General features: G+C 39.2%; 1 protein-coding gene across 1 annotated transcript in view; it reads left to right on the top strand.

The window, feature by feature from the left end:
• TRPV1 (transient receptor potential cation channel subfamily V member 1) overlaps positions 1-13454 on the top strand; it is a 341264-nt gene that overhangs the window by 187215 nt on the left and 140595 nt on the right. Inside the window, exon 5 of the mRNA XM_053706095.1 lies at positions 6287-6427. Within this exon, the coding sequence (XP_053562070.1) occupies positions 6287-6427 (141 nt within the window). The remainder of the gene's footprint in view (positions 1-6286; positions 6428-13454) is intronic.

Genomic DNA, 13454 nt, shown 5'->3' with positions numbered 1-13454 from the left:
CATAGATTCTGGGAACTCGTTTGTATGTTTTAAGGATTTCTTTGGTTCCATGTATGTAAACTATTTTGGTTCAGATACCATGTTTTCCCTTTAGCTGTATTTTTTACAACAGGTTTCTGTTGTTCTTCACAGGAATGGTGGGATAATCAATATTCAGAAAGTTTTTTCTCCTCATTTATGAGTTATATTGCTGGAAGCTTAGCAAACTCAACTCCCGGGAACTGCACTAAAGTTAGTGCAGGTCATGGGAACCAAGAGCGTGAAGCCTGCTTTTAAAGCGGTGGGGCTCTGGCAAGAAGAGGATCAGGTTAGCATGCTCTCTAGAGCACATTACGGAGAGTATTGTAGCTACAGGTGAACTTTTCACCTGTAGGTTTGAAACATTTACATTTGTTTTAACAAAAACAAATGTAAATATATAACATAGTAACATAGTAGATGAGGTTGAAAAAAGACAGAAGTCTATCAAGTTCAACCAATACAAATCTTCTTCTGGAGAAATCGTTTCTCCTTTAAACTGTTTTTGTTTGTGAATCTATGATTTAGTTCACATTTAGACCTTATGGTCTAAGAGTCATAGGCCTAGATTTGGAGTTCGGCGGTAAAAGGGCTGTTAACGCTCCGCGGGCTTTTTTCTGGCCGCACCATAAAATTAACTCTGGTATCGAGAGTTCAAACAAATGCTGCGTTAGGCTCCAAAAAAGGAGCGTAGAGCATTTTTACCGCAAATGCAACTCTCGATACCAGAGTTGCTTACGGACGCGGCCGGCCTCAAAAACGTGCTCGTGCACGATTCCCCCATAGGAAACAATGGGGCTGTTTGAGCTGAAAAAAAACCTAACACCTGCAAAAAAGCAGCGTTCAGCTCCTAACGCAGCCCCATTGTTTCCTATGGGGAAACACTTCCTACGTCTGCACCTAACACTCTAACATGTACCCCGAGTCTAAACACCCCTAACCTTACACTTATTAACCCCTAATCTGCCGCCCCCGCTATCGCTGACCCCTGCATATTTTTAAACCCCTAATCTGCCGCTCCGTAAACCGCCGCCACCTACGTTATCCCTATGTACCCCTAATCTGCTACCCCTAACACCGCCGACCCCTATATTATATTTATTAACCCCTAATCTGCCCCCCTCAACGTCGCCGACACCTGCCTACACTTATTAACCCCTAATCTGCCGAGCGGACCTGAGCGCTACTATAATAAAGTTATTAACCCCTAATCCGCCTCACTAACCCTATCATAAATAGTATTAACCCCTAATCTGCCCTCCCTAACATCGCCGACACCTAACTTCAATTATTAACCCCTACTCTGCCGACCGGAGCTCATCGCTACTATAATAAATGGATTAACCCCTAAAGCTAAGTCTAACCCTAACACTAACACCCCCCTAAGTTAAATATAATATTTATCTAACGAAATAAATTAACTCTTATTAAATAACTTATTTCTATTTAAAGCTAAATACTTACCTGTAAAATAAATCCTAATATAGCTACAATATAAATTATAATTATATTATAGCTATTTTAGGATTAATATTTATTTTACAGGCAACTTTGTAATTATTTTAACCAGGTACAATAGCTATTAAATAGTTAAGAACTATTTAATAGTTACCTAGTTAAAATAATAACAAATTTACCTGTAAAATAAATCCTAACCTAAGTTATAATTAAACCTAACACTACACTATCAATAAAATAATTAAATAAACTACCTACAATTACCTACAATTAACCTAACACTACACTATCAATAAATTAATTAAACACAATTCCTACAAATAAATACAATTAAATAAACTAGCTAAAGTACAAAAAATAAAAAAGAACTAAGTTACAGAAAATAAAAAAATATTTACAAACATAAGAAAAATATTACAACAATTTTAAACTAATTACACCTACTCTAAGCCCCCTAATAAAATAACAAAGACCCCCAAAATAAAAAATTCCCTACCCTATTCTAAATTAAAAAAGTTACAAGCTCTTTTACCTTACCAGCCCTGAACAGGGCCCTTTGCGGGGCATGCCCCAAGAAGTTCAGCTCTTTTGCCTGTAAAAAAAAAAACATACAATACCCCCCCCCCAACATTACAACCCACCACCCACATACCCCTAATCTAACCCAAACCCCCCTTAAATAAACCTAACACTAATCCCCTGAAGATCTTCCTACCTTGTCTTCACCATCCAGGTATCACCGATCCGTCCTGGCTCCAAGATCTTCATCCAACCCAAGCGGGGGTTGGCGATCCATAATCCGGTGCTGAAGAGGTCCAGAAGAGGCTCCAAAGTCTTCCTCCTATCCGGCAAGAAGAGGACATCCGGACCGGCAAACATCGTCTCCAAGCGGCATCTTCGATCTTCTTCCATCCGGAGCGAAGCGGCAGGATCCTGAAGACATCCAGCGCGGAACATCCATCCGGACCGACGACTGAACGACGAATGACTGTTCCTTTAAGGGACGTCATCCAAGATGGCGTCCCTCGAATTCCGATTGGCTGATAGGATTCTATCAGCCAATCGGAATTAAGGTAGGAATTTTCTGATTGGCTGATGGAATCAGCCAATCAGAATCTAGTTCAATCCGATTGGCCGATCCAATCAGCCAATCAGATTGAGCTCGCATTCTATTGGCTGATCGGAACAGCCAATAGAATGCGAGCTCAATCTGATTGGCTGATTGGATCAGCCAATCGGATTGAACTTGATTCTGATTGGCTGATTCCATCAGCCAATCAGAAAATTCCTACCTTAATTCCGATTGGCTGATAGAATCCTATCAGCCAATCGGAATTCGAGGGACGCCATCTTGGATGACGTCCCTTAAAGGAACAGTCATTCGTCGTTCAGTCGTCGGTCCGGATGGATGTTCCGCGCTGGATGTCTTCAGGATCCTGCCGCTTCGCTCCGGATGGAAGAAGATCGAAGATGCCGCTTGGAGAAGATGTTTGCCGGTCCGGATGTCCTCTTCTTGCCGGATAGGAGGAAGACTTTGGAGCCTCTTCTGGACCGGATTATGGATCGCCAACCCCCGCTTGGGTTGGATGAAGATGTTGGAGCCAGGACGGATCGGTGAACCTGGTATGGTGAAGACAAGGTAGGAAGATCTTCAGGGGCTTAGTGTTAGGTTTCTTTAAGGGGGTTTGGGTTAGATTAGGGGTATGTGGGTGGTGGGTTGTAATGTTGGGGGGGGGGGGTATTGTATGTTTTTTTTTACAGGCAAAAGAGCTGAAATTCTTGGGGCATGCCCCGCAAAGGGCCCTGTTCAGGGCTGGTAAGGTAAAAGAGCTTGTAACTTTTTTAATTTAGAATAGGGTAGGGAATTTTTTATTTTGGGGGGCTTTGTTATTTTATTAGGGGGCTTAGAGTAGGTGTAATTAGTTTAAAATTGTTGTAATATTTTTCTTATGTTTGTAAATATTTTTTTATTTTCTGTAACTTAGTTCTTTTTTATTTTTTGTACTTTAGCTAGTTTATTTAATTGTATTTATTTGTAGGAATTGTGTTTAATTAATTTATTGATAGTGTAGTGTTAGGTTAATTGTAGGTAATTGTAGGTATTTTATTTAATTATTTTATTGATAGGGTAGTGTTAGGTTTAATTATAACTTAGGTTAGGATTTATTTTACAGGTAAATTTGTTATTATTTTAACTAGGTAACTATTAAATAGTTCTTAACTATTTAATAGCTATTGTACCTGGTTAAAATAATTACAAAGTTGCCTGTAAAATAAATATTAATCCTAAAATAGCTATAATGTAATTATAATTTATATTGTAGCTATATTAGGATTTATTTTACAGGTAAGTATTTAGCTTTAAATAGGAATAATTTATTTAATAAGAGTTAATTTATTTCGTTAGATTTAAATTATATTTAATTTAGGGGGGTGTTAGTATTAGGGTTAGACTTAGCTTTAGGGGTTAATACATTTATTAGAATAGCGGCGAGATTCGGTCGGCAGATTAGGGGTTAATAATTGAAGTTAGGTGTCGGCGATGTTAGGGAGGGCAGATTAGGGGTTAATACTATTTATGATAGGGTTAGTGAGGCGGATTAGGGGTTAATAACTTTATTATAATAGTGGTGCGGTCCGGTTGGCAGATTAGGGGTTAATAAGTGTAGGCAGGTGTCGGCGACGTTGAGGGGGGCAGATTAGGGGTTAATAAATATAATATAGGGGTCGGCGATGTTAGGGGCAGCAGATTAGGGGTACATAGGGATAACGTAGGTGGCGGCGATTTGCGGTCGGAAGATTAGGGGTTAATTATTTTAAGTAGCTGGCGGCGACGTTGTGGGGGGCAAGTTAGGGGTTAATAAATGTAATACAGGGGTCGGCGGGGTTAGGGGCAGCAGATTAGGGGTACATAAATATAACGTAGGTGGCGGTCGGCAGATTAGGGGTTAAAATTTTTAATCGAGTGGCGGCGGTGTGGGGGGACCTCGGTTTAGGGGTACATAGGTAGTTTATGGGTGTTAGTGTACTTTAGGGTACAGTAGTTAAGAGCTTTATGAACCGGCGTTAGCCAGAAAGCTCTTAACTCCTGCTATTTTCAGGCGGCTGGAATTTTGTCGTTAGAGCTCTAACGCTCACTTCGGAAACGACTATAAATACCAGCGTTAGAAAGATCCCATTGAAAAGATAGGCTACGCAAATGGCGTAGGGGGATCTGCGGTATGGAAAAGTCGCGGCTGAAAAGTGAGCGTTAGACCCTTTAATCACTGACTCCAAATACCAGCGGGCGGCCAAAACCAGCGTTAGGAGCCTCTAACGCTGGTTTTGACGGCTACCGCCGAACTCCAAATCTAGGCCATAGTCTTTATCACTGAGCCTATATCCTTCTTTTTCTTTTTCCTCAGGCCTATCAGTTTTATTGGCACAGATATTGATCTCTTGATTCATAAACTATATTTTTGAACAAGATAGTTGGGCTTTTTTCCCTACCAGTTTAAGAAAAAATATTTTTCCAGGTGTGATAAACATTATTTTTACCAGTATTCAGAAACTTCAATAATTTTTCATTCTCACAAACAATCTGCAAGTTTCTTATAAGGTCTCTGAAATTCAGATATTTGTTGTATATCAAGTCAAAGTCTATTAGTTAAGAGTTTTTCTTTTCTTAAGAAACCTATTGTTTTTGACCTCTTTATTTGAACCTAAGAATGGTTTAAACATCCAGCTTATTTTGAAAGTGATTGCTTCTTTTGTAATATTTTCTGGTTTGTTTACTTTTCCTTGTGAGTCTCCTTATGTTATTTTCTATTAGGATGTATTTTATTTTATTTTTTCAAACAGGGCCTTGTAGTTCTTTTTCTTTGTTCTATTGTTTAAAAATGTTATTCTCATTTGTCCACATATGATTCAGAGGACTGCAGTTATTACTTTAGCTTCCTGGTTAAAAGCTTTTACTAAGTATGGCTTTGAAGTAGGAAAACTCCTTTCACTATTTGTTACAGTCCATTCTAATAGATTAGGTTTCTGTTATGTAGATTGCATAGCGGCAATTTGATCTTCTTGCTCACTTTTCTGTCTGGGATAGTTTTTGACAGGAAAGTCCTACAGTCTTAATGGCTGCTAAATCTAAATAGGTGCCTGCCTTAACTTTTTCCCACCTATTTACTCATGGAATCCACAACTTAGGTATTAGATTTGAGGAGTATTGGCTCGTGGACTCTCACCACCTTATAAAAAAATGTATGCTTACTTGATACATTAATTTATTTCATGGTGGTGAAAGTCCACGAGAGTTAACTTTTTTTATTTTTCCAGTTGGTGGCAGTTTTAGTATGCGCTTCATGTACCCTGCTTTGTCCTTTCCTACTTCTCTATTTTTCTCAGCTATACAGTAGACTGGGATAACAGAGAGGTGAGAGGGATTAAATGCTTATGAAATGCTGGGTATCTTTGCTTCCCCCTAGTGGTCAGGAGTTGAATCCAAGGAGTAATGGTTTGTGGACTCTTACCACCATGAAAGAAATTAATTTATCAGGTAAGCATACATTTTGTTTTCTCCATGTTGGTTCTTGGTTGACTATGCTTGAAGTGACTCAACCTGGAAGGGGAGGGGTATATATAGGCCTAGAAACCCTCTTCCTCAGACGTTTTGGAGTAATTTCTGATTACTTTAGTGGCCAAAAGGCTATCTATTCATCTGTTCTGATATTCTATTTTGCTTGTCTGGAATTTGATTTATATGAAAGTAGATTTTTTTTCTTTAAATTTGTTTAATTTATATCTCTGAAGTTATTTCTGATATTTCTTCAAGGTCAGACCGCACTCCACATTGCCATTGAAAGAAGGAATATTGATCTGGTTGAACTTTTGTTGCAACATGGTGCTGATGTCCATGCCAGAGCAGATGGAGAATTCTTCAGGAAGACTAAAGGAAGAGCTGGTTTTTACTTTGGTAAGATAATCTAGTAAACTAACAACTTTTAATTTTATTTATGGTGCATAAGCATATTATGCTGCACTATATAAATAATAAAATAAATGCATAATACCTGACAGACAAATACTTTATCTGAGGGCTCTCCACTTCTTAAAACTTAAAGGGACATTCCGGCCAAAATTTAAATTACATCTTTGAATAGAAACATATTTGCAATATACATGTATTGGCAAAAATTATTCTAGTAAATGTTATTACTGTTTAAGTGTTAGCATTTTTCTCTGCATGTGCATTTGAAGCACAGCTAGATATTCTCAGTGCACACGCATTTTAAATACTGCAGCTCCTCAGAACGCAAGTGGGGCTTGTATCATGTTATTAATAGATGGTACAAGCTCCTTAGGTTCTCTGAGCAAAAAAAATGCTGGTGCATGGTGCATACTTAAATACACTTTTGAAACAGCTATAGCTTTTTACAAAAATGCTTTTTATTCAAATGTTAAATGGATTCATGTGGATTCCAATTTTGGCTGTAATGTCCAAGTGTTAAGTATGGAGTGGTAGATAGATTTTAAAGATACCAAACTTTAGGATGCTTCTCTGAATACATGCATTTTTAAAAACTGAAACTTGAACCAGAAAGAGCAAGGTAAATTGTAAAATATAGAAGAGTGATGTGTAATTAAAGGGGCAGTCTACTTGATTCTTTTTATTGTTTAAAAAGATAGATAACACCTTTGCTACACATTCCCCAGCTTTGCTCAACCAACATTGTTATATTAATATACTTTATAACCTCTAAATATCTGCCTGTACCGAAGCTCCTGTAGATTGCCTCTTATCTCAGTGCATTTTATCAGCTTTTCACAGCCAGACAATTTGCTAGTTCGTGTGTGCCTTATAGATAACATAATCCTGTGGAGTTATTTAAGAAGCTGCACTTATTGGCTAAAATGCAAGTTTATGAATAGCAATGAGATAAGGGGGCAGTGTGCAGAGATTTAGATACAAGGTTATCACAGAAGTAAAAAATATATTAATATAACCATGTTGGTTATGGAAAACTGGGGGATGGGTAATAAAGGGATTATCTATATTTTTAAACAATAACAAATTTCAGGTGGACTGTCCCTGTAAGGGCTTTTTATTTAGGTAATAGTTTCAATAGGCAATATACTATAGCTCACTGGATTTCAATAAAGGATATCCAAATGTACTCTAAGCATGATGCTCAACAATAATTTAATGTAGATAATATAGGGCAATTGTATAGAGTTTCACATCACTTATTTGTTTAATTCATGCATTACATCTTTCAGTATCTTGTATTTATTAAAAAAAAACCTTTTTCTTATAAAACTGCAGTTACTGTATAGAATTAAATGATTATAAACAAGCTGATAAAAGTGTGATCTCAATTAATTGTACTTTGTAACTAAATAAGGTTGGGAAACTGTGAGTCAGTATTTTCAATTTGAATCTGAAGATTTGGAGAAGCCTTTGTTAGAATCTAGTAGAATGCGACAAAATATAACAAATGTTGCGCGAGGTGAACAAATCTGACAACAGAATATAAATAGTGTGGAGCAGCACACTCCAATTAGAAAGACAGATTTTATAGGTGAAAGGAGTAAGAGAAGTTCGGTGTTGATTTCAGGCTAGTAATCAGATTAGGAAAAGCTTTAGATTTAAAAGTCATGTTGGAAGTGTTACAGGGTGACATAAGTATGTTAATCTAAAGAAACATTGTTATCATAGGTTCAAAAGCTTGTTCTTGTTACTAAATGAAACAAATAAGGGGACATAATTAATCAGCAGAAAAGTAACAGTTTCAGAGGGTCTAGTGCCCCTTTAAGAAAGTAGAGTGCATGCTGCATTTTGTGGATGAGTGGTGGTAGTTGATGAATATTGTTACCAAAGTTGAAGGCATTATGGTTATAAGTTAGTTAATGATATCTTTAGGTACAAATTGGGTTGCCAGGTGTGCAGTATTTATTTGGCTGTCCAGTAAAATCTTCACAAAATACTGGACACTAAATATAAAAGGTATGCCTCAATGCATTACAAATATGGAGCAGAAAGGGGGCGGAGCGTAGCCGTGCAGGAACATGGCTGCATTTTGAAACAGCTCCTTAGCATATCTTCACCTACTGGCTCCAAACTGGTGATAATAGGGACAAAACTGCTCCAAAAACCCATGACACATATCTGATCACCAGGTGGGGGTATTACCGGCTAATTACCCTAACGAGAACGTAGACTTTACACGCTCTGAGGCGGGCCTTCCATGGATCACTTACCCACAATAACCCAAATTGCGGAGGGGCAGTCGGCCCTGACATTATGGAGGTGTTGCCTCGATTGCTGGCCACTTAAAGGTGCAAGAGAATGGGCCCGGAGAGCAGGAAAACACTGCACCCAAGATGAACGTGTCGCCATTGCGGCCGCCACGTGGTGCACAAGGCCTTCACGCGGAATTAACTGTGTGAGCTGTTTGTCGCTCCGACCCAAGTAAGTGCCTGTCTGGAGCTGCGGTTCCGTTGCTGGCCTGCCAGATTGCTAGCCAGGGAGAGACCTCCCAAAACATATCGATTGGAAACATATACACCTCTCAATACCCCCTCCAGATAGGTTGCAAACGAAAGAAAGGACACACAAGCAAGGGACAAAAAAGAGAGGGAATACACATTTTTACCACAACGCAGTTGCATAACTAATACATCCCCTTGCCCCACTTTATTTCACTGGGCTGGATTGGCAGACAGGTGCACACCTGTTATTAATGCTGGGACATTGTAATACCCCAAATCACGTCGGACGACAGACAGCACTTATCCAATGGCATCTAGGCAGAAGCTTAAGGCTGATAAGAGGGCACCCATAATACCTTCAGCCACTATAAACTTTCTTTCAAAAACAGGATAATGAAGCAGCTGAAACAGCAAGAGACTCATTATTGACAGACACTCAAACCACGCAAGACCAAACGGCCTCCCCGCACACTTACCAACTTAGCCAAATCCAGACGACCATTTCCCCATTGCCGTCCAAATCAGATCAAGCAGACCTAAAAGGTACGACAGGAAACTCTTATACAATCACTTCAACTAAAGATCGAGGACCTCGACAATAGGAGTCGAAGAAGTAACTTACGGATAAGGGGAGTACCAGAGGAAGCGACGCAAGATTCCCTCTTCTCCTATTTACTACAACTGTTTGAATATATTATCCCATCATTAAAGCTTACAGAATCCTCCATGGAACGCGCGCATAGGGCGTTGAGGCCTGTCCCAACACCTCCTAATCCCCCAAGAGACATTATTATTAAATTTGCAAGTTACCTGGAAAAAGAAGCGATATGGAGGCAAGTTAGGCTGCAGCGAGAGATTAAATTTCAGACCTACAACATCCAAATTTTTCAAGATATATGCCCCACAACTATTGAGAGACGCAGAGAAATAAGATTCATTACCCAAGTTATGCAAGAGAGAAAGGTGAAATATCGCTGGGGCTTCCCCTTTAGCCTCATCATTCAAAAGGAAGGCAGGACCTATGTATATAAAGAACCAGATGACCTGGAATCGTTTTCGAAGGGTCTCAACATCTCCTTTCCCTTACCAACCTCAACATCACCGGAGACATCCACCTCTCGAGATAACACCACACCCAAACCTCAAAGGTCGCAATAGACCATAGTCAACAAAAGGAAAAAGCTGGACATTCTGACACCATGAACCAGATCTCCCGCTCCTAAATACGAGTGGCAATTTGCTGTGAAGATACCAAGACATAGAAAGGACCTTCACCCCTAGAACCCAATAAGTATAATGTTATAGAATATGAAAGATTTATATGCCATGTTATACATTGTATTACTAGATCATCAGGGTATAGAGAGGGGCAATGACTTCATTTGTTTTATCTTATGTACAGGTATCTTGTCCTCATAAAGCATATAACGGTCTATCAAACAACCCTTAAATAAATTTGCAAAGAAATATGCAATAATGGGTAATTTCCTTATCCTTATCCCTTATTTGTTGAAAACAAGAAGCTTAACCCCCGTGAATTATAATACATTGGGTTAGACTAAATAATTGAAAATGCAAAGCCCCCGATGCTTTAACTAAGGAGTTCAGGTAGTGAGCAGGATATGCTACCCCATTGCCAACAAATAGTTAATGTTGGTATTTTCTGTATTTTTTGTATTTGTTTCTCTTGTATATGTTTTTCTTGTACTTATCCTATGTATGTTTTACTTACATGACCTGAAACATGGGTTGTGTGAGATTGTCCCTGGTCCGCTCTGCGCCCCAACACCTAAAAATCTTAAGGCTTTTACCCAGTTGTTCCTATGCCCATGATATACACCCGACACCCAACATACAGACAATGGCTGACCAAAGACCTCACTCTCATACCAATAATGACATATGTCTATATTCCACCAATGCAAAAGGCCTGAACATACCTAGCAAAAGAACAGTGGCCACAAAATAATTTCATAGACACAAAGCAGATCTTGAGTTCCTACAGGAGACCCACTTTCGTAAAGGTAGAGAACCTAACACATTCGCACGCACTTATGGCACCTGTTACTGGGACTCACACTGTCAAAACAAAAAGCACGGAGTGGGAATCCTAATTAAAAAAAATACCCCCTTCACAGATATACAAATAATTAGAGACAGAGAGGGTAGATACCTCATTTTAATAGGGCTCCTATATGGTAGACCAGTGACCCTGGTTTCATTGTACGCCCCTAACATAGCACAACATTCCTTTATGAAAAAAATATCAAACCTGATATTAGAACACCAAAAGGGGACACTTATCATGTGTGGGGACCTCAACGCTGCTTTAGACCCTGACCTGGACTGCTCATCCCAACACTCCTCTACACCCACCTCTCGGATATCAAAAATTAAATCATACATTAAACGTATAGTGGCGCACGATGTATGGAGAACTTTACACCCCCAACTTATTGATTACACTTTTATTCATATCCTCACGAGGTATACACTAGAATTGACTATGTGTTTACTGACGTTGGAGGGCTCTCATTATTTAATTCAGCAAGAATCTCACCAATAACGTGGTCAGACCACGCTTCCATTCTCTGCATGATGTCCTGGCCTTCGAAGCCTTTAAAAGATTATATTTGGAGATTAGATGAATGCCTACTGGCAGACACCCTTGTGGTCCCCAGAGTTTCGAAAGCAATCCTAGAATATTTTGAGTTTAACTCTAACCCTGAGACCGACCCACAAACTTTATGGGAAGCCCACAAGAAATTTATTATGGGAGAACTAATAGCCATAAAGGCACAAATAAATAAATCTAAAAGAGAACTTACCACCTCACTAATCTTAAATATACAACGTTTAGAATCCTTACATAAGAACTCACCAACAAATAAGGATCTACTTAACGAGCTAACACAAGAAAGAATATCACTAGCCTCACACCTCAACAAAGTACACAAAAGGCAAACATTATATACCCAACAAAAAAACTATGAAGGACGTAATAAGTCAGGTAGACTTTTGGCCAGATATCTTAAACAAAAAGCACACAAAAAATATATGATGCAAATCAGAGATGACAATGGCCTCCCCCAAATCTCTACGGAACAAATCGCACATACCTTTAAAACATTCTTTCAAAAATTGTATAACATCAAAAATTCAAATATCAACCAATCGAGCCACAACACAGCTAGGGCACAATTTATAGATAGATACCTCAGAAAACTTAAATTACCACACATTACCGAAACTCAAAAAGACCAGTTAGAAGATCCCATTACATTAAATGAATTAAAACTGGCCTTGAAAGACTTACACACTGGGAAAGCACCAGGCCCTGACTGCTTCAGTCATAAATATTATACAGTATTCCAAGACACTTTGAGCCCACATATGCTAAACTATTTTCAATCCATCAATGAACATAAGGCCTTCTCCCCTAGGGCACTTGAAGCACACATAGTCCTACTTCCTAAACCCAACAAACCACAGGACCTCCCTTATAACTACCATCCCATATCATTGTTAAACACCGATATCAAACTATATGCAAGAATATTGGCACACAGACTGAATAAAATCCTCCCAGACATCGTTCATTTGGACCGTCAGTTTTGTCCCTGGGAGGGAGGCGAAGGACAACACGGTCAGGGCCTTAAATTTCATCCACCATGTAAAACTTAAAAACATCCCCTCCGTTCTCTTATCAACAGACGCGGAGAAGGCCTTTGACCGTGTTGCTTGGAATTTCATGCGGGCCACTCTAACCCATATGGGACTAGGACCACAGATACTCACTAGAATCTTCTCCCTATATTCCCAACCCACTGCGGAAATCTTAGTTAATGGCCCTTTCCTCTCCTTTCCCCATCACTAATGGGACATGACAGGGGTGCCCACTGTCCCCACTTCTTTTTGCATGTGTCATCGAGACCCTAGCGGTAAAAATCAGACACAACCCTCGCATAGCTGGTATCAACATAGACAAGCAGAAATACGTGATATCTCTGTTCGCGGATGACATGCTTTTCACTCTCACTGATCCGGAAAACTCAATCCCGCACCTCCTTGCTGAGTTCAACACCTTTCAATCCATGTCAAATTTTATTGTTAATATGTCTAAATCTGAAATACTAAACATAAACCTGTCTGGCCCACCTTTAACGGCTACCCAAAAAGTCACCCCATTCACATGGTGCTCCCATTCCCTGAAATATCTAGGTGTTCATCTTACACCCTCATTAGACAACATATTCCACACAAATTATATACCTATGAAACACACTATAGTAAGAGACCTCTCATCCTGGTGCTCAAAAAAGCTATCGTCGTTGGGATGCATAGATGTTATTAAAATGAACGTGTTCCCAAGAATCCTCTACCTCCTTCAAACTTTACCAATCCCCTTGCCTAAAGCATATCTTCCATCGATACAAAAAGCATTTAGCGACTTCATATGGCACAAAAAGCCACCTAGAATAAACCGATTAGTAATGCAAACCCCCAAAATA

The sequence above is a fragment of the Bombina bombina genome, chromosome 3 (assembly GCF_027579735.1).
Source record: "Bombina bombina isolate aBomBom1 chromosome 3, aBomBom1.pri, whole genome shotgun sequence".
Taxonomy (NCBI): domain Eukaryota; kingdom Metazoa; phylum Chordata; class Amphibia; order Anura; family Bombinatoridae; genus Bombina; species Bombina bombina.
This window is presented reverse-complemented; position numbering and strand designations above follow the sequence as displayed.